The 19,458-nt window shown below is 47.5% G+C and overlaps 2 protein-coding genes and 1 pseudogene across 4 annotated transcripts in view; all 3 read left to right on the top strand.

Moving 5' to 3' along the window:
- Positions 1-1,282: 1,282 nt before the first annotated feature.
- On the top strand, positions 1,283-10,097 carry UCP3 (uncoupling protein 3). Of its 3 annotated transcripts, XM_032166925.2 has the most exons (7): positions 1,283-1,390; positions 3,238-3,458; positions 3,999-4,209; positions 4,445-4,648; positions 5,777-5,878; positions 6,355-6,535; positions 8,848-10,097. In XM_032166925.2, the coding sequence occupies exons 2-7, from the start codon at positions 3,333-3,335 to the stop codon at positions 8,960-8,962; spliced, it is 939 nt and encodes a 312-aa protein (XP_032022816.1). In that variant the 5' UTR covers positions 1,283-1,390; positions 3,238-3,332; the 3' UTR covers positions 8,963-10,097. The 3 variants fall into 3 exon arrangements, with proteins under 3 accessions (XP_032022816.1, XP_058302734.1, XP_058302733.1); XM_058446751.1 differs by lacking the exons at positions 1,283-1,390; positions 4,445-4,648 and having other exon boundaries at positions 3,333-3,458; positions 8,848-9,108; XM_058446750.1 differs by lacking the exons at positions 1,283-1,390; positions 5,777-5,878 and having other exon boundaries at positions 3,333-3,458; positions 8,848-9,108.
- Positions 10,098-14,538: 4,441 nt separating this feature from the next.
- Positions 14,539-19,458, top strand: part of UCP2 (uncoupling protein 2) — a 19,878-nt gene continuing 14,958 nt past the window's right edge. The window contains exon 1 of the mRNA XM_058446909.1: positions 14,539-14,613. The gene's annotated coding sequence lies outside the window, so the exon portion shown is untranslated. The remainder of the gene's footprint in view (positions 14,614-19,458) is intronic.
- LOC116476673 (developmental pluripotency-associated protein 4-like) lies at positions 18,152-19,039 on the top strand (annotated as a pseudogene).

The following is a 19,458-nucleotide window of genomic DNA, read 5'->3' as shown; positions in this document are numbered from 1 at the left end:
CTTCTCCCCTTCCCCCATCACCTGGGGCCCGATTCAGCTATGCCCAGCCCTTACTCTGAGTGCCCACAGATGGAGCCTCCAGTAGCTTCTGTGGGGCACCCTTCCACCCGGCCCCAGCTCCCTTGGCTCCAGCAGTGTCCATGTTAAAGCCTCCAAGTGTCATGTTGGAGAGAATGGTGGTCACAGTAGATAAGCCCAAAATGCCTTACAGTTTACAGGCTGGAGTCAGGCCCCGCCACGTGCTGGCTACCTGACCTCCCTGAGATTCCATTTCCTCCTCAGTAAAATAAGTGGTAAGATTTTAGGAACCCCAGCACCAAAAAGAAATGAAATACTGATACAGGCTCCAACATGGATGAACTTTGAAAGCATTACTATACTAAATGAAAGAAGCCAGTCACAAACAAGCATATATTGGATGATTCCATTTCTAGGAAGTGTTCAGAACAGGCAAATTTATAGAGACAGAAAGTAGATTGATTAGTGGTTGCCTGAGGCTGGGGAGTGGGGGAAGGGAAGTGACTACAAATGTGTATGGAGTTTTTCCAGGGTGGGAGGGTGATGAAAATGCTCTAAAATAGATTGTGTTGATGGTTGCACCACTCAGAATATACTAAAAACCATTTGAATTTGTGCACTTGAAACAGATGAATTGTATGGTATGTGAATTCTATATCAATAAATCTGTAATTTAAAAAAAAAATTAGGTTGGGCACGGTGGCTCACACCTAGAATCCCAGCACTTTGCCAGACTGAGGCAGGAGGATCACTTGAGCCCAGGAGTTCAAGACCAGCCTGGGGAACACAGCGAGACCTCGTCTCTACTAAAAAATTTTAAATTACCAAAAAAAAAAAGTAAAAAAATTAGAATCCTAATAGCACCTATCTCATAGGATTGTGGAAAATAGTAGTAATGTATGTAAAATATTTAGCACATAGTAGGCACAAAGAAATGACAGTTATTATTATTAAGAGACCTGGGAGAGAGAGCTGTGCCCAGCCTATCAAGGGAGGCCTTGACCTTTGGACTCAAAAGTGGCAGCAGGTCCACCCACCCATACACCTTTGTAACCAAGGAAGCATCCACAGCTTAAAGGAGCTATATTAAAGCACCCTAAGTCAAGAGGACTGAACCAGATCTGGAACTCACTCACCTCCCCTTTCACCTCACTGCCCTCAGCAGCCAGCCTCTTGTCAAGTGATCAGGCTGTCAGCCAACTTCTCTAGGATAAGGTTTCAGGTCAGCCCGTGTGTATAAGACCAGTGCCAAGCCAGAAGCAGCAGACACAACAGTGAATGACAAGGAGGGGCCATCCAATCCCTGCTGCCCCCTCCTGGGATGGAGCCCTAGGGAGCCCCTGTGCTGCCCCTGCCCTGGCAGGACTCACAGGTAAGACCCCTTTCTCCTCCCTCATCCCTTCCCCTCTCCCTCTCCCTTCTCCTTGTTCTCCCTTTCATTGGAGGCTTTCGGAGAGGAGCCCCGAGCAGTCAGGGCTCACTAGCTGCAGCATGTCAGACCTGATAGAGATTCAGCCCAGCCCTTATGAAAAGGGAGCTGCAGCCCTGATGAGGATACTGTGGCAGGGCTGGGACCTGAACCCAACACCCGTGTCACTCACTCAAGACTCACACCCCCTTTGCCTTGCTGGCTGCCTCTGGTGGGATTTTGCAAATCCCCATAGACAGGAAGTGGCTTTCTTCTTTGCCTGCCCCAGAATCTCTGCGATTCCTCCAGAGCATAAATCCCTCTCTTTCCATGAGGATCCTGGGGCCCTATTCCTGAGTAGGCATGACAGGGGCACTTCTGACCTGAGGCGTGGTCCAGGTCATTTGCTGGGAGCTTTACAGAGCCCATGGTCTCTCTGCCCAGAGGGCTTCTTCAGTGGGCTGCTATGAAGGCTTTGCCAGGAGGGTGGGTTGGAGTTGGGGAGGCAACTGGTGTTGGGTAGGATGTCTCAAAATGGGGTCCTCTTCCCCCGCTTCAGAGCTACCACAGGGAGTTTTCCTAATGCAGATTCCTAGGCCCCACCCCAGACCTAAATCAGGATCTGTGGGCTGAGGGTTGAGAATCTGCTCTGTAAACAAGCAGCTCAAGGGATCCTTGGCTCTCCCTGAAGTCTGAGACTCTCTGGGCAGTGAAACAGGCACAGCTTCAGATGTCAGACAAACGTGGGCACCAATCTCAGCTCCAGCACTTCAGCTGTATGACTACCGAAAGCCCGGGAAGCCTCAGGTCCCTGGTTTACAAAATGAGAATAATAATAGCAACTACTTGTAGCCTTATGAAGGGATCGAATCAGTCAGTGTCTGTAAAGCCCTCAGCACGGTATCTGGTGCAAGAAGCAGCCAGCAAACATTAATGGATCATGCAGACTAGAACATCCCATCCCTCAGGAGCCCCAGCGGAGCTACAGGAATGAGGGTTCCACTGTTGACTTCTTCCTCCACTGGCCAGTGGCAAAAGGCTGCCGGCTGCTAGCGGTCTAGGGGAGGCTGGAGTGAATTGGGAAGAAGATTGGGGAGTGCTGGCCTCAGGGCAGCTCCTACCTTTTCCCACCACTGTGGCTTCCCCTCCTCCCCCAGCTTGACTACTGAAAGTTCTAGAGCCCCAAGGTGGGCTTTTGACCTGAGTCTACGTCCATCCGTTCCATTTCCCATGAGTGGCTAAGAACTGCCCCTCTTGTCAAGTGATCACACTGAGGCCAAGAGTTCAAGACCAGAATAGGCAACATAGAGAGACCCCCATCTCTACAAAAAATAAAAAATTAGCTGGGTATGGTGATGCAGGCCTGTATTCCCAGCTACTCGGGAGGCTGAAGGTGGGAGGGTCACTTGAGTCCAAGAGGTCAAGGCTGCAGTGAGCCTGGATTGCACCACTGCACTCCAGTCCAGGTAACAGAGCAAGACCCTGTCCCAAAAAAAAAAAAAAAAAAAAAAGTAAGCAGTTTGATATTGGGGAGAACAGGTGCCTGAGCCTCGGTTTCCTCATGTATACAGTGCAGATACCACTATCAGCTCTGCCTACCTATGGTAAGGAGGGGAGGGAGAGGGTCAGGAGGAGGATTGCAAAATCCAAGGGATAGGAACGTGACCTGTTTTTATAGGCCAAATTCACGCAGCTTAAGTATGGCACCACCCAGGCTTCTCCCTTTCTAAAGCCCCTCCTGGGTGTGGAGGAGTTCCTGGGGGCCAGGCCAGACATCGCTCCATCAGCCTCCTCTGACCTGTCTCCTGCAGCCTCACCGCTGCACTGAAGCCCAGGGCTGTGGAGCAGCCTCTCTCCTTGGACCCCCTCTCGGCCCTAAAGGGACTGGGCAGAGCCTTCCAGGACTATGGTTGGACTGAAGCCTTCAGACGTGCCTCCCACCATGGCTGTGAAGTTCCTGGGGGCAGGCACAGCAGCCTGTTTTGCTGATCTCCTTACCTTTCCACTGGACACAGCCAAGGTCCGCCTGCAGGTAGGTGCCCTTTGGCCAAGGATCATTGATCACATGGAAGGAGGGGCTAGTTCTCTCCCATATCCCCCATGACGTGTGCCCACATGCCCTTCCTCACTCAGAACCCTGACGAAGACTCTCACTCCACTGCTTAGGACCCTTCCTTGCCTCCTCCCATCACCATCCACCAGGACAAAAAAATCTAAATTCTTTGCATGATATGACAGGGCCCTTTATGGGCTAGGCCCTACTTTGTAAAGCATACAGTGTGAGGTAAAAGTAAGGAATTAACTGTGTGACCTTGGGCAAGCCACGAAGCACTTATAGAATGGGAAAAACAATCTGTCCCTCTGATTTACTCTGAGGATCAAACACCAAGCCATGTGTATAACACTGCTTTGTAAACAGTAAAATGCTGCCCAGACACCAGTGATTTCTATTGTGACCAGTATGGTTGTTCTCAGGCCCAGCCCAGGCAGGCCCAGCCCCAGCAGGGTTCCTGTGCACGCAGCCCCTTCTTTCCTTCCCATCCGAGTCCTCACCCCCGCCATTGTCCCTCAGATCCAGGGGGAGAACCAGGCGGCCCAGACTGCCCGGCTCGTGCAGTACCGTGGTGTGCTGGGCACCATCCTGACCATGGTGCGGACCGAGGGTCCCTGCAGCCCCTACAATGGGCTGGTGGCCGGCCTCCAGCGCCAGATGAGCTTCGCCTCCATCCGCATCGGCCTCTATGACTCCGTCAAGCAGGTCTACACCCCCAAAGGCGTGGACAGTGAGTGACCAGGTCCCTGAACACCAAAGGGGTGGCCGAAAGTGTGTGGGTCAAGAGACCAGGGAAGTCTAGACTCAGAGGCAGAGCCAGGGGCGGGGGGATGCTGGTACCAGATGCTCAAGAGGAGGCTCTGAGTGGACATCAAGGAGGCGGCAGGGGCAGCCCTGCAGAGAACAGCGTGTCTCGGAGAGCTGCATAGTAGGGGACACTGGCCCACTCTCTCTGCCCCTCCCAGACTCCAGCCTCACTACCCGGATTTTGGCCGGCTGCACCACAGGAGCCATGGCGGTGACCTGTGCCCAGCCCACAGATGTGGTGAAGGTCCGATTTCAGGCCAGCATACACCTCGGGCCATCCGGGAGTGACAGAAAATACAGTGGGACTATGGACGCCTACAGAACCATCGCCAGGGAGGAAGGAGTCAGGGGTCTGTGGAAAGGTAGGTCTGGACTCCCAATGCAGGCGGCCTTAGGCAGAGCTTTCCCTCCCCTCAGGCTGGGGCAGGGACCCCAGCAAGGAGAGGACTCCCAGCATGGCGTGTTCCAGTGATTCTGAAAGAACATCACAACCAAAGATACTTCACTGACCTGCCACAGCCCCTCAAGCTCAGTTCATTTTACCAGCCCTTTGCCATGTGCAGGTTGCTGTGAGGGAGCCAGAAATGAATTTAAGACACCTTCCCACGCCCAGGGCCTGAGGACAGCAGAGGAGATAAGTCAAGATGCAGCTACACCACAGGCAGGATGTGATAGGGGTTGCCCCAGAGGTGGAGCTCCAGAGGCGGGCTCTGCAGAGAAGGTGACACCTAAGCTGGGCCTGGAAGACTGAACAGGCTCTAGGTATGTGGAGACAGAAGGGGAGGGGCCCTCAAGCAGAGCCCAGAGGAAAAAGAGGAGCATCAGAAAAGCACAGCTGTGAGGAGTGGGTGCAGGGAGATGCAATGAGGAAGCGCTTCCTTGGGAGCAAAGCTGGAGGGCTCCCTATGTGTCCACATGGCAGCCACTGTGATGAATGCAGGACTCTCTCCGCATGTGAACCAGAGGTTGCAGGAACGTTTGCACAAGAAACTGATCCAGTGAAGTTTAAGGGCAGGACACCTCTTAAGCGGGGGCTCTTCACTCACTTGTTGGGCACCCTTCAGAGCTTGTCCCCTTACCTGTGAAACCAGGGGTTTGGTCCTGACAGTTTCCTAGGGCCCTGCTGGCACCACATTCTGTCACTGTTCCAAGAGCTCAGCCTCTCGCTGAATGACTTTCTTTTCTGGCTGCAGCTGGGTCTGAAGGAAGCATATTTTAATTTTGACAGCTATTGCAGATCACCCTCCAAATGTGGCCAAATGAACACAAGTGGGCCTCTCTGTTCTCTGTCTCTGAGGAAAACATGGATAATCTGAGAGTTGTTAACCCTAGAAAGGAAAATGTGGAAAATGCTCAGCTGGGGTGGGATCCTCTGGCTGAGACCATTGGAATGGGGCACTATGGCCTCAAAACTGGGGCCTGTGGCCTTGCAGCCAGGGCATCCATTTCTCCCATTTCCCATTCATCTGTCGCCACCGCCTTCCTAACAGGAACTTTGCCCAACATCATGAGGAATGCCATCGTCAACTGTGCTGAGGTGGTGACCTACGACGTCCTCAAGGAGAAGCTGCTGGACTATCACCTGCTCACTGGTGAGGCCCTGGGCTCCAGGCAGGCAGCCCTCCCTCAGCAGGGAGGGAGCCCAGAACTCCATGGAGTGGGCACCACCCAGAGGCAACTGGGTTTTAGAAGGAGCAGAGAGAGAAGCAGTGCCTAGTAAAAAGTGCCTGGTACATTGTGGTGACAAACAGGAAAGACCCCTGGGCTGGGAGGCTGGAGACTTGGGTTCCAGTCCCAGCACCACCTCTCACTATATAGCTTTAAGCAAGGGTCTCTCACCTTCTCCGACTTCGGTTTCCTCAAACAGCCTGCATGACCTCCCACCTCTGGGTCAGCCCAGGCCTAGTTTGCCACTACTTACCAATAGCTTAGCCCAGGGCACTGTGAGAGATATGGAAAATACTGTCCTATGCTCAGGGAGTTCACGGTTGAGTTGAGGACAAACAGTGCATACATATGGACAGAACGCAAACGCACTCCTTGATATTTGCTCGTTCTTCCTCTGCAGACAATTTCCCCTGCCACTTTGTCTCTGCCTTTGGAGCCGGCTTCTGTGCCACAGTGGTGGCCTCCCCGGTGGACGTGGTGAAGACCCGGTATATGAACTCACCTCCAGGCCAGTACCTCAGCCCCCTTGACTGTATGATAAAGATGGTGGCCCAGGAGGGCCCCACAGCCTTCTACAAGGGGTGAGCCTCCTCCTGCCTCCAGCACTCCCTCCCAGAGAACAGGGGCTTCTATCTTTTCTAATGTGGCTACCGTGGGTCAGCCTGGGATGTAGCAGTGAAGAGTACAGATGTGAATGCCACAAAGGAGAAGTTTAAAAAACCATGCAAGTAAAAGAAAAAAGCGAACCATACCTGATGGGGAGAGTTAGGGAAGCCTGACTGAGAACAGACATTCTAGGAATAGGTAAAAGTACTGCCTGTCTCCAGAGGAAGTTAGCAATCCTGAGACTTCCCGGACCTCCTGCCATGGCCATTGAGCACCACACTGACCACAGCTGGTGCCTTCCTCACTGTCTCCACACACTCCACGTATTCTTGCACTTACTGCTCCCTCTGCATGGAATGCCTCATCATCTACAGGCTGTCAATTGTAGCCATCCTTCAAGACCAGTTCAAATGCCACCTCCTCCCTAACACTCTCAGGTGTAAATTTTCCCTCCTCCCTGGGAACTTCTGCAATGCCATTTGATACCATTTTTATGGTATTTATCACCTCTTGCCTTGTATTATAGTATTGGTAGGCTTAAATTATTCGTCATGCAAAGGGCAAGTTCCTGAAAGTAAAAGTGGCTCAGATGTCTTTTATCTCCCACAGTCCCTTGCACAAAGTGAGCACTCGATAATGCAGGTTGTTTATGATTATCACGATAGCTAAGTCACTCTATATTAGGCCTCACGCTGAGCACTTTACACACATTATCCCAACAACCCCTTGAACTGGGTAGTATTGTCCACATTAACTAAGGAAAAGACTGAGTGTCAGAAAACTTAAGTAACTTATCCAAGATCACAAGTTAAAATGGTGGAGCCATGGCTCAAACCCAGACCGTCGGACACCACACCCAACAATGTTGTTTATCCTACTGGTAAGCTCTTAGCTTGGCCCTTTCACCTCCCACTGCTGATGTCTTCAACAGAGAGGTTTTTGGTGCCCAGTGTTAGAATGCACCCAACAAGTGAACAGGAGCTACTATATGTTCCCAAGCCTGGGAATGACGTAATAAAACCATATTGCAATTGACAGACTGTTCTTCCAAAACGTGCCTCTATCATTACAGTCTTCAGCTGTAGCCACTTAGTTACTGCTTTCACTTGTCCAACATTTCTGGAGGATCTTGCAAGTGCCAGGCCCTGGGTTATGCTTCCCTCAAAGAGCAGCAGATAAGTTGGTGGTATTTACTGAGCATTTACTGATGCTGTGCCCTGTGCTGAGTGCTGTCCAACATTAACTCACCGAATCTGCACGACTAACTCTACAAGGCAGATACTGTTATTTTCCTCATTTTACAGATGAGGAAACTGAGGCTTAGAAAGATTAAGTGATGTGCCCAGATTGTAAAGCTAGAAACTGGGAGAGCTTGGATTTGAACCCAGGTCTGACTCCGGAGTTTACATTTGTTGTCACAATGCTATAGTCCCCATGAGAGTCCAGAAAACCCATGGCATGAGGTCGGTGCCCAAACTGAGTCCTCCAGAGCAAAGAGCCACCAGCCAGAGAAGGAGGAGAGGAGGGGACAGTCCAGGCAGAGGGAGCAAGAGGAGCAAAGGCATGGAGGGAAGAGGGCCTGGCATCGTCAGGGAATGTGACTAACTGAGTCTGGCGGGAGCAAACGGGCCCAGGAGGTGGTTAGTGGAGGGACAGGCTGAGAGAGGGGCAGGGGCCAGCTCGGGGGCTTCTCCCTGAGTTGGGAGCCACAGCTGAGGTGGGGACACTGTCTCTGCAGTGCCATCACAGCACGGCCAGCCTCTCTGGAGATGAGCTAAATCTGGTGCCACGCTGTCTTCACCCTGCAAAGCCCAAGCTTCTCCATGTCCTGGCAGGGAGCCATGTTAGGGCTGGCCACCCAGGGTGTAACTGAGCCCAGAAACACCCAGCAGCAGGGTGGAGTCAGAACCGCACCTCTGACACTTAACTAGCCGCGGGTCTTTGGTTGAGCTCTTAACCTCCCTGGGCCTGGGTTTGTGAAAAGGAACCTGGCAGCAAATTGGCTGCCTTATAGAACTGTGAGAATTCGCTGCCTAACACAGTAACCTGTCTCAAAATGTGAGTTTTTTTTCTTTCCCTTACTCCAACTTCTGCCTAAATCCCCTTAGCAGAAAAAAAAAAAAAAAAAAAAAGAGAGAGAGAGAGAAAGGCTGAAAGGATTCAGAAAATGCTTGTGATGAACAGAAGTCTGGATCCTCTGGCACTACCATTGTGTCCCGGGAGAGCACACGCATCTGTTGTGATCTCCTAGCACTCCACCTGATGTGTTGGTCGTTTTTCTCATCAGATTTACACCCTCCTTTTTGCGTTTGGGATCCTGGAACGTGGTGATGTTCGTAACCTATGAGCAGCTGAAACGGGCCCTGATGAAAGTCCAGATGTTACGGGAATGTCCATTTTGAACAAGACAGGAAGGCCACTGGTAGCTAATGTGTCCGAAACCAGTTAAGAATGGAAGAAAATGGTGGATCCACGCACACATGGACACAGACCCACACATGTTTACAGAACTGTTGTTTACTTGTTGCTGATTCAAGAAACAGAAGTAGAAGAGGAGGAGAGATTCTGGTCTTCAGTGCCATGCCTCAAGAACACCTTTGTTTTGCACTGACAAGATGGAAAATAAATTATATTAATTTTTGAAACCCATTAGGCATGCCTAATATTTAGGCAAGAGAAAATAAACCAAGATAGCTCCATTTGGACAAAACGGAAGGTTGAAGAAGTGTATCCCCGTGAAATCTGGTTAGATAATGAATGATAAGCAGGAAGCATGGCAAGCATGGGACAGGAGGGGCCCGCAATAGAGTGGGAGATCAGCCACAGAGCCTGGAGGGATGCCACCCAGCAACACAGAGCTGGCAACTGCAGCTGCACCGTCACACATGCATCATCCGCCTATTTGTAATGTGTCTATCACAGGGAGTCCTTTGGGATTCTAGGAAACCCAAGGAACAAGAGAAAAAACTAGAGCCTGTGCCAAAGAAGCCCTGCTGGGCCCGTGTGAGGCTGGGGCTCGTAAATATTCCCTGACGACACTGAAGAATCAAGAGGGCAGCCCCCTCTTTCCTACAAAATGGAGGGAGCCATCCCTTCCCTGTCCACCTCACCAGGGGTGCTATGACACGCAAGTGAGAAGCTGGGCAAGAACGCACTTTATAAAAGCAGAAGTTCTGTGTAAATCTAACTACAAGGACAATGCCTTGGGAGAGATTTTGTCGGGACAGAGAGGAGTTGCCAGGGAAGAAGGTTTGAAAGATACGGTTGTCTAGAGGTGAGACCAAAGGATCCAGAGACTTGGGGACCAGAGGTGACAGTGGATGACGTGAAGCCACAGGAGCCCCGCCCCCATGCAGCCCCTTCCCCACCCCCCCCACCACGCGCTCAATCGTGAGCACCTCAAAGGGTTGTTGGGCTTAGGGGAAAAGAGGTGGATTCCTGGGCAAGAACCTAAAGTAGCAGGACTCGGAATTCTCGGGAAATTATTATGACTCAATAAAAGAATTCACACCTTAGGTGTGGGAGTAAGAACAGCCACTTCTCTGCCTTTTCTTTCTTGGAATTGTCCTTTCTCACTTCTATTTCAGGCTTTCTATGTGTCAGGGTGGGGCCAGATCCAGCCCCACATGCCTACACTTCATCTGCCCCCTCTCACCCCGTTTAATTGCAGGCAAGTAGCTTTATTTTTTTAGGGCTCCAGCTGCTGCTTCTGCAAAAGGCAGGGTTGAACCAGACGACCGACTTCCAAGCTTAAGACTGTACAACTTTCAAATTGATAATGGGGACCCAAAATGCCACTGTCTTTTTCTACTTCTTGGCAGCCTTGTGTAGCTATGATTGTCAGGACTGGGCTCAAACCTCACCCCATTTTACCTTACTAACCACCTAGCCACAGGGAATCCTTGCACCTTGGTGTGCTACCGGAGAAGTGGGAATAACAATCCCTGCTTCACAGGCTCGTTGTGAGGGTTGACCTAAAACTCCCTGGAAAGCAGACATGTGGTGTTCACTTGCTACCTGGGAGGCTTAGGCAAGAGGATTGCTTGAGCACAGGAGTTCAAGGCTGCAGTGAGCCATGACTGCACCTGTGAATAATGACTGCACCCTAGCCTTGGCAACAGAGCAAGACTCCCTCTCTGAAACAAAACAAACAAAAAATCATTGGCATACAGGAGGCACTCGGTAGCGTCATTTCCCTGCTTCCCTGCTCCTACCCCTCCAGACCCTGGGAAAAAGCACTTTCCTAAATTTAAATTATAACTTGAGATCATCTATGTATACAAACTGGAGAGTTCATACAAAGGCAAAAAAAAAAGAATTATTTTGAGTTAATATCTGGCTTGGTTTTCAAATAAAACCCACACTTTAAAAAGTTTCCGCTTGGTGCAGTGGCTCACGCCTTTGGGAGGCCGAGGCGGGCAGATCACTTGAGGTCAAGAGTTCGAGACCAGCCTGGCCAACATGGCAAAACCCTTTCTCTACTAAAAATACAAAAAAAAAAAAAAAAATTAGCCAGGCATGGTGGCAGGTGCCTGTAATCCTGGCTACTCGGGAGGCTGAGGCAAGAGAATCACTTGAACCTGGGAGGTCGAGGTTGCAGTGAGCCAAGACTGCACCACTGCACTCCAGCCTAGGCGAGACTCTGTCTCAAAAAAAAAAAAATTAAATTGAACTGAATTAAATTGAAAGTTTCCCTTTTTAGCCAGCCATGGTGGCACGCACCTGTGGTCCCAGCTACTCGGGAGGCTCAGGTGGGAGATCACTTGAGCCCAGGAGGCGGAGGTTACAGTGAGCCAAGCTTACACCACTGCACCCTAGCCTAGGTGACAGAGTGAGACCCCATCTCAAAAAACAAAAACAAAAAAAAAAAGAAAAAAGAAAAAAGAGTTTCTCTTTCTTTTGACTTGATTGACATGTGCAAGTCACTCTCAAACTCCTGGTCTCAGTTTGTAAGTTTCTAGGGCCAGGAACTCTGTCTTCCATGAATTTCCGTATGGCAATATTAATGCACCACCTACCCAGAGGATACTATTCAGGTGATGATTCTGAGAAAGGGAGGATAAAATATTCTAAGAGATATTTTGACTGGGATCAGGAGCCTACTAACTGCCAAGTCCAGCCTTTTGGAGAAAGAAAAACTAGATTGGTGAGTCTTGTGAGGTTTCTAGGCCAAAATACTAGATCTCTTTCTCCACTTTTTTTTTTTCTTTTTTTTTTTGCGTCAAAGTCTTGCTCTGTGCCTAGGCTAACACAGTCTTGGCTCACGGCAATACCCACCTCCCAGGTTCAAGTGATTCTCCTGCCTCAGACTGCCAAGTAGCTGGGACTGCAGGTGCGTGCCACCACACCCTGGCTAGTTTTTGTATTTTTAGTAGAGATGGGGTTTTCACTGTGTTGACCAGGCTGGTCTGAAACTCCTGACCTCAGATGATCCACCCACCTCAGCCTCCCAAAGTGCTGGGATGACAGGAGTGAGCCACTGCTCCCAGTCTCTTTCCCCACTTCTTAAAGGCAGAGATTCAACCAGATGATCTGAAGCTCTTTAGTTCTGTGATTCGAAGGACTGAGAGACAGTTTCTCCCAGGCTACAGTGTGAACACCTTTTCAACGCTGGCCTCAATTTATGCTTCTAGGAAACCAGGAACATGAATTCACGAGAAGGTCAGGTTACCAGCTGAGGTCAGCTTCTAAGTTCCGTGCACCCATTTACCCACCACACTCCTAGAGACACCACCTCCAGTCAAGTGATTCAAAAGAAATCTGCTTTTTCTCAAACTCTTCTAATATGTCAGGCAAAAATGAGATAGTTAGAGTCCCGACTCAGTCCCATTTGTGACATAATGGATAATTCACATAAATGTTCTAAGTAATGGTAATATTTTTTAAAAGAATATTTTATTCAGAAGGAATGAAGGTTAAGTAAGGAAATATTATTATAGCTCTGTAGATGAGTTTGTTTCAGGGCACTTTGAAAAGCACAGTGTGCTACACGAATGAAAATATTCATTGTACGTACATTGTAAGCCATATGTTATATTAGGTGCTGGGGTGAACAAGACCAGTCCTGTCCTCAAGGAGCTCACTGGGGTGGAGGATGGTGGGGCGGGAAAGACAAACCGCAAACCATCAGTCACCATACTGGGTGATCAAAGCTACAAATAGAGGTGTGTACAAAGCACCCAAGAGCAGGTACACAGATAAGGGACATCTGACCTGGCTGGGGGGCCGGGAAGCTTCTTGGAGGAAGACACCTAAAGGTCAAGTAGGTGTTATCCAGGTAAAGAAAGTTAGTGAAAATTATTCTAGGCAAAGGGAATGGCTCGTGCAAATGCCCAGAAACAAGATAAAAACATTCAAGGTACATCCAAGGGATTGTCAGCTGTCAGTGTGTCTGGGTTGCAGACTTAAAGATCTACTGGGGAGACTGAGGCAGGAAAATCGCTTGATCGCTTGAACCCAGGAGGTGGAGCTTGCAGTGAGCTGAGATCACGCCACTGCACTCCAGCCTGGACGAGAGAGCGCAACTCCGTCTCAAAAAAAAAAAAAAAAAAAAAAAGAAACCTCCATTCCATTTTTTTAGGTACATACCCAAAGCGCAAAGTGGAATCGTGGAATCACTTGGTATGGGTAATTCTATATTTAATTTTTTGAGGGACCATCATACTGTTTTCCATAGCAGCTGGACCATTCTCATTCCCAGCTGCAGTGTATAAGGGTTTGTTTCTCCACATCCTCTTCAACACTTATTTTCTGGTTTTTGGTAGTAGCCATCCTAATGGGTGTAAGGTGGTCTCTCATTGTGGTTTTGATTAATGATTAGTGATACTATGGCTCTTTTCGTGTGGTTATTGGCCATCTGTATATCTTCTTTGGAGAAATGTCTATTTAAGGCCTCTGCCTATTTATGAATGAAAATTAAAGAACTACAATTTTATGTAACTTGGATGAATCTCACATAGCGTTGAGTGAAAGATACAAAATAGTACATACAGTATCATTCCATTTATATAATGTTTAAGAACAGGTAAAACAAATATTTGGTGTTAAAAATCAGGATACGGGTTATTCTTTGGGTGAATAGTGACTGACAGTAGGTACAAAGGATCACTTCTGGGTGTTAGTAATGTTTCCTCATGTGTGCTCATTATACAGGGATGTTTGCTTTATAAAAGTTTTTCATGCTGTATACTTAGGATTTGTGCACTGTTCTATATGTGTTTTACTTCAATAAAAGTTTACTTTAGGCTGGGAGTGGTGGCTCATGCCTGTAATCCCAGCACTTTAGGAGGCTAAGGCGGGAGGGTTGCTTCAGTCTGTAAACAGATTTTTTTTTTTTTTTAAGACAGGGTCTCACTGTTACCTAGGCTGGAGTGCAGTGGCGTGATCACGGTTCACTACAGCCTCCAGACTCCTGGGCCCAAGCAATTTTCCTGCCTCAGCCTCTCAAGTAGCTGGGACTACAGGCACCTGCCACCAGGCCCAGCTAATTTTAAAATTTTTTATAGAGACAGGGGCTCGCTTTGTTGCCTAGGCTGGTCTTGAACTTCTGGACTCAAGTGATCCTCCCACCTCAGCCTCCCAAGTCATTGGGATTACAGGTGCTAGCCACCATGCCTGGCTACTCTTGCTGGTTTAATGATGGGAAATCTTTCACCAAAAGTTTCCAATTTTCATATAGTGTCTGGACAACTCTTTTAAAGACCTACAAAACATTCAAAACACTGGTGAAAAAGAAGTACAGAATAGAGAGAAATTTTGATCAGGCACTTACTCTGAGAAGCACAATGCTGTGTCTGTGCCTCAATGATGTGGCTACACAACCAAAACAACCCAACTGTGGTTTTCTTCTCAATATCTGACACTGTGAAAGCCTTCTTGATTTGGAACCTATGACTTGCAGCAGAGTTCTAAACAAGAATTGTATATTGCTTGTTTCCGTGGCTCCTCTCACCAGTGAATCCAGTCCATCAGAGTAGAGCTCCTCAGCATATTAGACCAGTTATCCGGAAGTCATCCCCAGAAGTCATATCCCCATTTCTTTTACTTTCCAAAGGTACAAGATCTCAAAAACTGTCAGATATATTTCAGCGTTGTTATTCTTGCTATATTATTACTATGTCTTGGAGTTATGATCCTTGAAGTAATTCATACTTCACATGTGCTTACAATGTTGAATGGTGGGATGAGAGAAACCTTATCCATATGATAAAATAAAACCACAAGGAGAGTTTGCTTGTGTTGTATGGGTGCCCATAAAGCGCTGGAAATATTAAGGAGCAAAGTGAGTTTGCAGGATTTCTGTGGATAGGTAACCATGCTGTACCATCTCATCAACGCAAACAGAAAGTGTGGTGATGCTTCTGATGAAAAAGGAAAACCTGATTTGACTTCCTGCTTTGAGCAGATGAGAGGACAGAGTCATTTGAAATGGTCTTTGAGGAAGCAACCACAGATTCAACAACATAACAGTAATCTTATGTTGCTACAACAGAAACAGGCTGGGTTCCTCTTGAGCTGTGCTTGTAATTCCACTGTTTAGCTCTGAATTCAATGAGTTTGTAGGAAAACAGTCACACTACAAACCTTGCAGAAATGAAAGCCTTCAAAAACTCTTACTTTCCAGTAGAAAACTATATATGTTCTTAACTTTATTCACTCATTCTAGGAAGTTGCTTTAACACTAGATATTCACATTCAGGCTAGTTTTTCCAGTTTTCTTTACCTAAATCTTAAGTTCCACTTCTTGAAAAGAATGTAATGTTTAGAGATGGCATCTTATCAGAATGGAGAGATGGTCACCTTCCTCACTTCTCTCTGCTAATCTTCATTGGTATTAATTTTTTCACATAACTTGTTATTCACACTTTGTGTCTTTTTTCTTAAAGGTAGCTTTATACTGCCAGGCACTAAAAAGAATCCTGCTGGTGCAGAATAATTTAGGCTTAAATTATGTTCAAATTGTGTTGTGTTGCAGTTTGGGTAACATTTAGTATTGTCTGGTGTCTTGATCATTATAACACATCCTAATTCAAAAAAGAGCTTTTTAGCAAAAAGCACTTACTATATTTTTTACCTTGAGACAATCTGCATTTTTTTATAAATCTAAGGATAAACTTTATAGACTTTATGATAACTTTTAACATAATGTCATTATGAATATTATAATGGTGATTTTCAGTGTTAGTTTGTCAAACATATATCTGGTTTAATTTTATATTTTGTTACCTACACTCTGGAAGATAGTGGAGATTTTATTCTTCCTGTGAAAAGGCTTCTTGGTATTTAAAGTAGCAAAAGTATAAAACAATGAACATCCAGTATTGAGAAATGATATGATGGAACATTAAAAATTCCTGCAGATATTTATAAATTATATGTCAGTTAAACCTTGTCAAAGGTATGCAAATCAGCATACCTTAAGCTTGTTTTAGAAGGTCTCAACTCAGACTATGAAGATTCACTGACATCTTATAAGAAGCCTTGGAAAACATTCTCTTTTTTTTTTTTCTGAGATGGAGTCTCACTCTGTCACCCAGGCTGGAGTGCAATGGCATGGTCTCGGCTCACTGCAACCTCTGCCTCCTGCGTTCAAGCAATTCTCCTGCCTCAGCCTCCCCAGTAGCTGGGACTACAGGCACGTGTCACCACACTCGGCTAGTTTTTGTATTTTTAGTAGAGACGAGGTTCCACTATGTTGGCCAGGCTGGTCTGGAACTCCTGACCTCGTGATCTGCCTGCTTCGGCCTCCCAAAGTGCTGGGATTACAGGCGTGAGCCACGGCCCCTGGCCATTGCTTTTTAACCCATTTCGAATTTATTCAAAATGCAACAAGCCATCCTTAAGAGAATGCTAAAATGGGCCAGGCGTGATGGCTCACACCTGTAATCCCAGCACTTTGGGAGGCCGAGGTGGGTGGATCATTTGAAGTCAGGAGTTCAAGACCAGCCTGGCCCACCTCTACTAAAAATACAAAAATTAGTCAGGTGTGGTGGCAGGTGCCTGTAGTCCCAGCTACTCTGGAGGGTGAGGCAGGAGAATTGCTTGAACCCGGGAGGTGGAAGTTGCAGTGAGCCAAGGTTGTGCCACTGCACTCCAGCCTGGGCAACAGAGTGAGACTCTGCCTCAAAAAAAAAAAAAAAAAAGAGAGAGAGAGAGAAAATGCTAAAATGGTCTAATTTGCATTTTGGTTTTTTTCCTTTTATTTTTTAGAGACAGAGTCTTGCTCTGTTGCCCAGGCTGGAGTGCCGTGGTGCGATCACAGCTCACTGCAGCCTCAACCTCCCAGGTTCAGCCTCCTGAGTAGTTTGGGTGATCCTCCCACCTCAGCCTCCTGAGTAGTTGGGACCACAGGAACACACCACCATGCCCAGCTAATTTTTTTTTAATTGTTTGTAGAGATTGGGGGTCTCCCTATGTTGCCCAGGCTGGTTTCTGTTCCTGGGCTCCAGTGATCCTCCCGCCTTGCCCTCCCAAACCACTGGGATTACAGGCATGAGCCACCACACCTAGCCATTTTCCCCTCATTTTTGTTAACAGTTTTATTGAAATATAATTCATATAGCATACAGTTCATCCATTCAAAGCATGCAAGTCAATGGTTTTTAGTATATTCACAGAGTTGTGCAACCACCACCACAATCAATTTTAGATCATTTTCACTGCCTCAAAAACAAGCCCCCATACCCATTAGCTGTCATGACCCAGTCTCCCCATTCCCTGAAGCCCTACCATCTGTCTTTATATATTTGCCTGTTCTGGACATTTTATATACATGGAAACATACAATGTGTGGTCTTTCGTGACTGGCTTCTTTTACTTAGCATAATGTTTTCAAGGTTCATCCATGGTGTAGCATGGATCAGTACTTCATTCCTTTTCTTCTTTTTTTTTTTTTTTTTTTTTGAGATGAAGTCTTGCTTCTGTCACCCAGGCTGGAGTGCAGTGGTGCGATCTCGGCTCACTGCAAGCTCCGCCTCCCGGGTTCATGCCATTCTCCTGCCTCAGCCTCCCTAGTAGCTGGTACTACAGGCACCCACCACCATGCCCAGCTAATTTTTTGTATTTTTAGTAGAGGCAGGGTTTCATCGTATTAGCCAGGATGGTCTCAATCTCCTGACCTCGTGATCCGCCCACCTCAGCCTCCCAAAGTGCTGGGATTACAGGGGTGAGCCACCGCACCTGGCCACTTCATTCCTTTTCATTGCTTGGATATACCACATTTTATTAACATATATCCATTCCGCAATTGATGGATGTTTGGGTTATTTCCATTTTTTGGGCAAACGTATTTTTTAAACAATGTTTATATGTAGGTCTGCTGCTCACTTTGGGTTTTTCTTTTCACGGAATTTTTAAAAACTTTTTTAGAGATGTGGGGTCTCACTATGTGGTCCAGACTAAACTCAACCTCCTGGGCTCAAGTGATCCTCCTGCCTCAGTCTCCTGAGTAGCTGGGACTATAGGTGTGAGCCACAGTGCCCAGCTTCTTTTCACAGACTCTTTAGGGAAAAATAGAATGTGTTTCCATCTTGGTAGCAATGGTTACTGCATACCTTCACTCTGATTTAAGAATTTTTGGACCAAGCTCTGCTTCTTCTCTGAGTATGGAGAAGGCAAAAGGCAGGGAGTGGACCTCCTCAGAGAAGTCGAGGGAAGAGGATCGGCAGGCTTCTAATCATCCAAACACAATTGCTTTGCCAAGAATATTAGCAAAGGGAACCAAAGGAGAAATTTCTGCTAAAGGTGAAAAAGCGCTCTGCCCAAAGAAGGCGGCAGAGTACAGGGACAACCCCAAACCTCAGAAGAAGATACTAATCCCTTCTTTACCCTCTAAACCGCCACCTGTTAATCGCATTCACCGGGACATTCTGGTGCCTGTAATTAAAGGCAAAGCCACACAGGCCTTTGGTGCCAGAAATAAGCTCCTGTGTGCCTTTGCCTATCCAAATCAAGGGATTTTCCTAGCACAGCAAAAGAGGCCAGAATCCGGAAATCATTACCAAAAAAATCAAAGGTGGACAAAGGGAAATATCCCTGCGAAGCCCTGAGGAGACACATCCTCCTGAAGTGGCTCTTCCCCCTGGGGAGGGATTGCCTGCCCTAGAAGAGTCTGCTGCTCTCCTTGAGGGAGTTAATACAGTTGTGGTGACAACTTCTGCCCCAGAAGCTTTGCTGGCCTCCTGGGCCAGAAATACAGCCAGGGAGAAGGCACCAGAGGCAGTGGGATCTCCACATGAGGCCCATGGTGTCAGGTGGCCAGTGTACATGGGAGAAGTCTCCCTGCAGACACAGATAGTTGGGTTCACCTCCAGTTTCATGCTGGACAAGCCTGTGTTCCAGAAAAGCAAGAAGGGAGAGTGAGTGCACTCTTTTTGCAGCCTGCCTCCAATTTTCCACCCCCATACCTTGAAGACAATATGTTGTACCCCAGATGCGTTCACAGGTACAAGGTCTTAATAAAAAGCCTCCGGTGGGAATAGAATATCAGGAAAAAAGACCACATCTGTAGTAATTAATGGCAGAAAGGCTGGACAGTTGATTCCGTGGTGCTGCTGACAGGTGAACTCTGGTCCTCTCCACACCTGCTTATGGGCCATGCAGCCTGGTGGGGTGGCAGATGTTAGCCTAAGACCCCTAGCAGTGACTGCTGCTTCATGGGAAGACATAAAAGATTCTTACATTTAAAAATGGAAAAACATTTTACAAATTACCATAAATTCTAGTTAACATGTAGAAAAACTCATTCATTTTATGAGGCCAGCATCATCCTGATACCAAAGCCGGGCAGAGACACAACCAAAAAAGAGAATTTCAGACCAATATCCTTGATGAACATTGATGCAAAAATCCTCAATAAAATACTGGCAAACCGAATCCAGCAGCACATCAAAAAGCTTAT

This window comes from Hylobates moloch, unplaced genomic scaffold (assembly GCF_009828535.3).
Source record: "Hylobates moloch isolate HMO894 unplaced genomic scaffold, HMol_V3 SCAFFOLD_11, whole genome shotgun sequence".
NCBI lineage: Eukaryota > Metazoa > Chordata > Mammalia > Primates > Hylobatidae > Hylobates > Hylobates moloch.
The sequence above is the reverse complement of the archived record's forward strand: the minus strand, read 5'-3'. Positions and strand labels throughout refer to the sequence as shown.

Bases quoted from the DNA above. Each gene is read 5' to 3' on its own strand.
- UCP3 (XM_032166925.2), top strand. From the start codon at position 3,333: ATGGTTGGACTGAAGCCTTCAGACGTGCCTCCCACCATGGCTGTGAAG. The intron at 4,210-4,444 runs GTGAGTGACCAG...TGCCCCTCCCAG, and splicing joins CACCCCCAAAGGCGTGGACA to ACTCCAGCCTCACTACCCGG. The intron at 4,649-5,776 runs GTAGGTCTGGAC...CCTTCCTAACAG, and splicing joins AGTCAGGGGTCTGTGGAAAG to GAACTTTGCCCAACATCATG.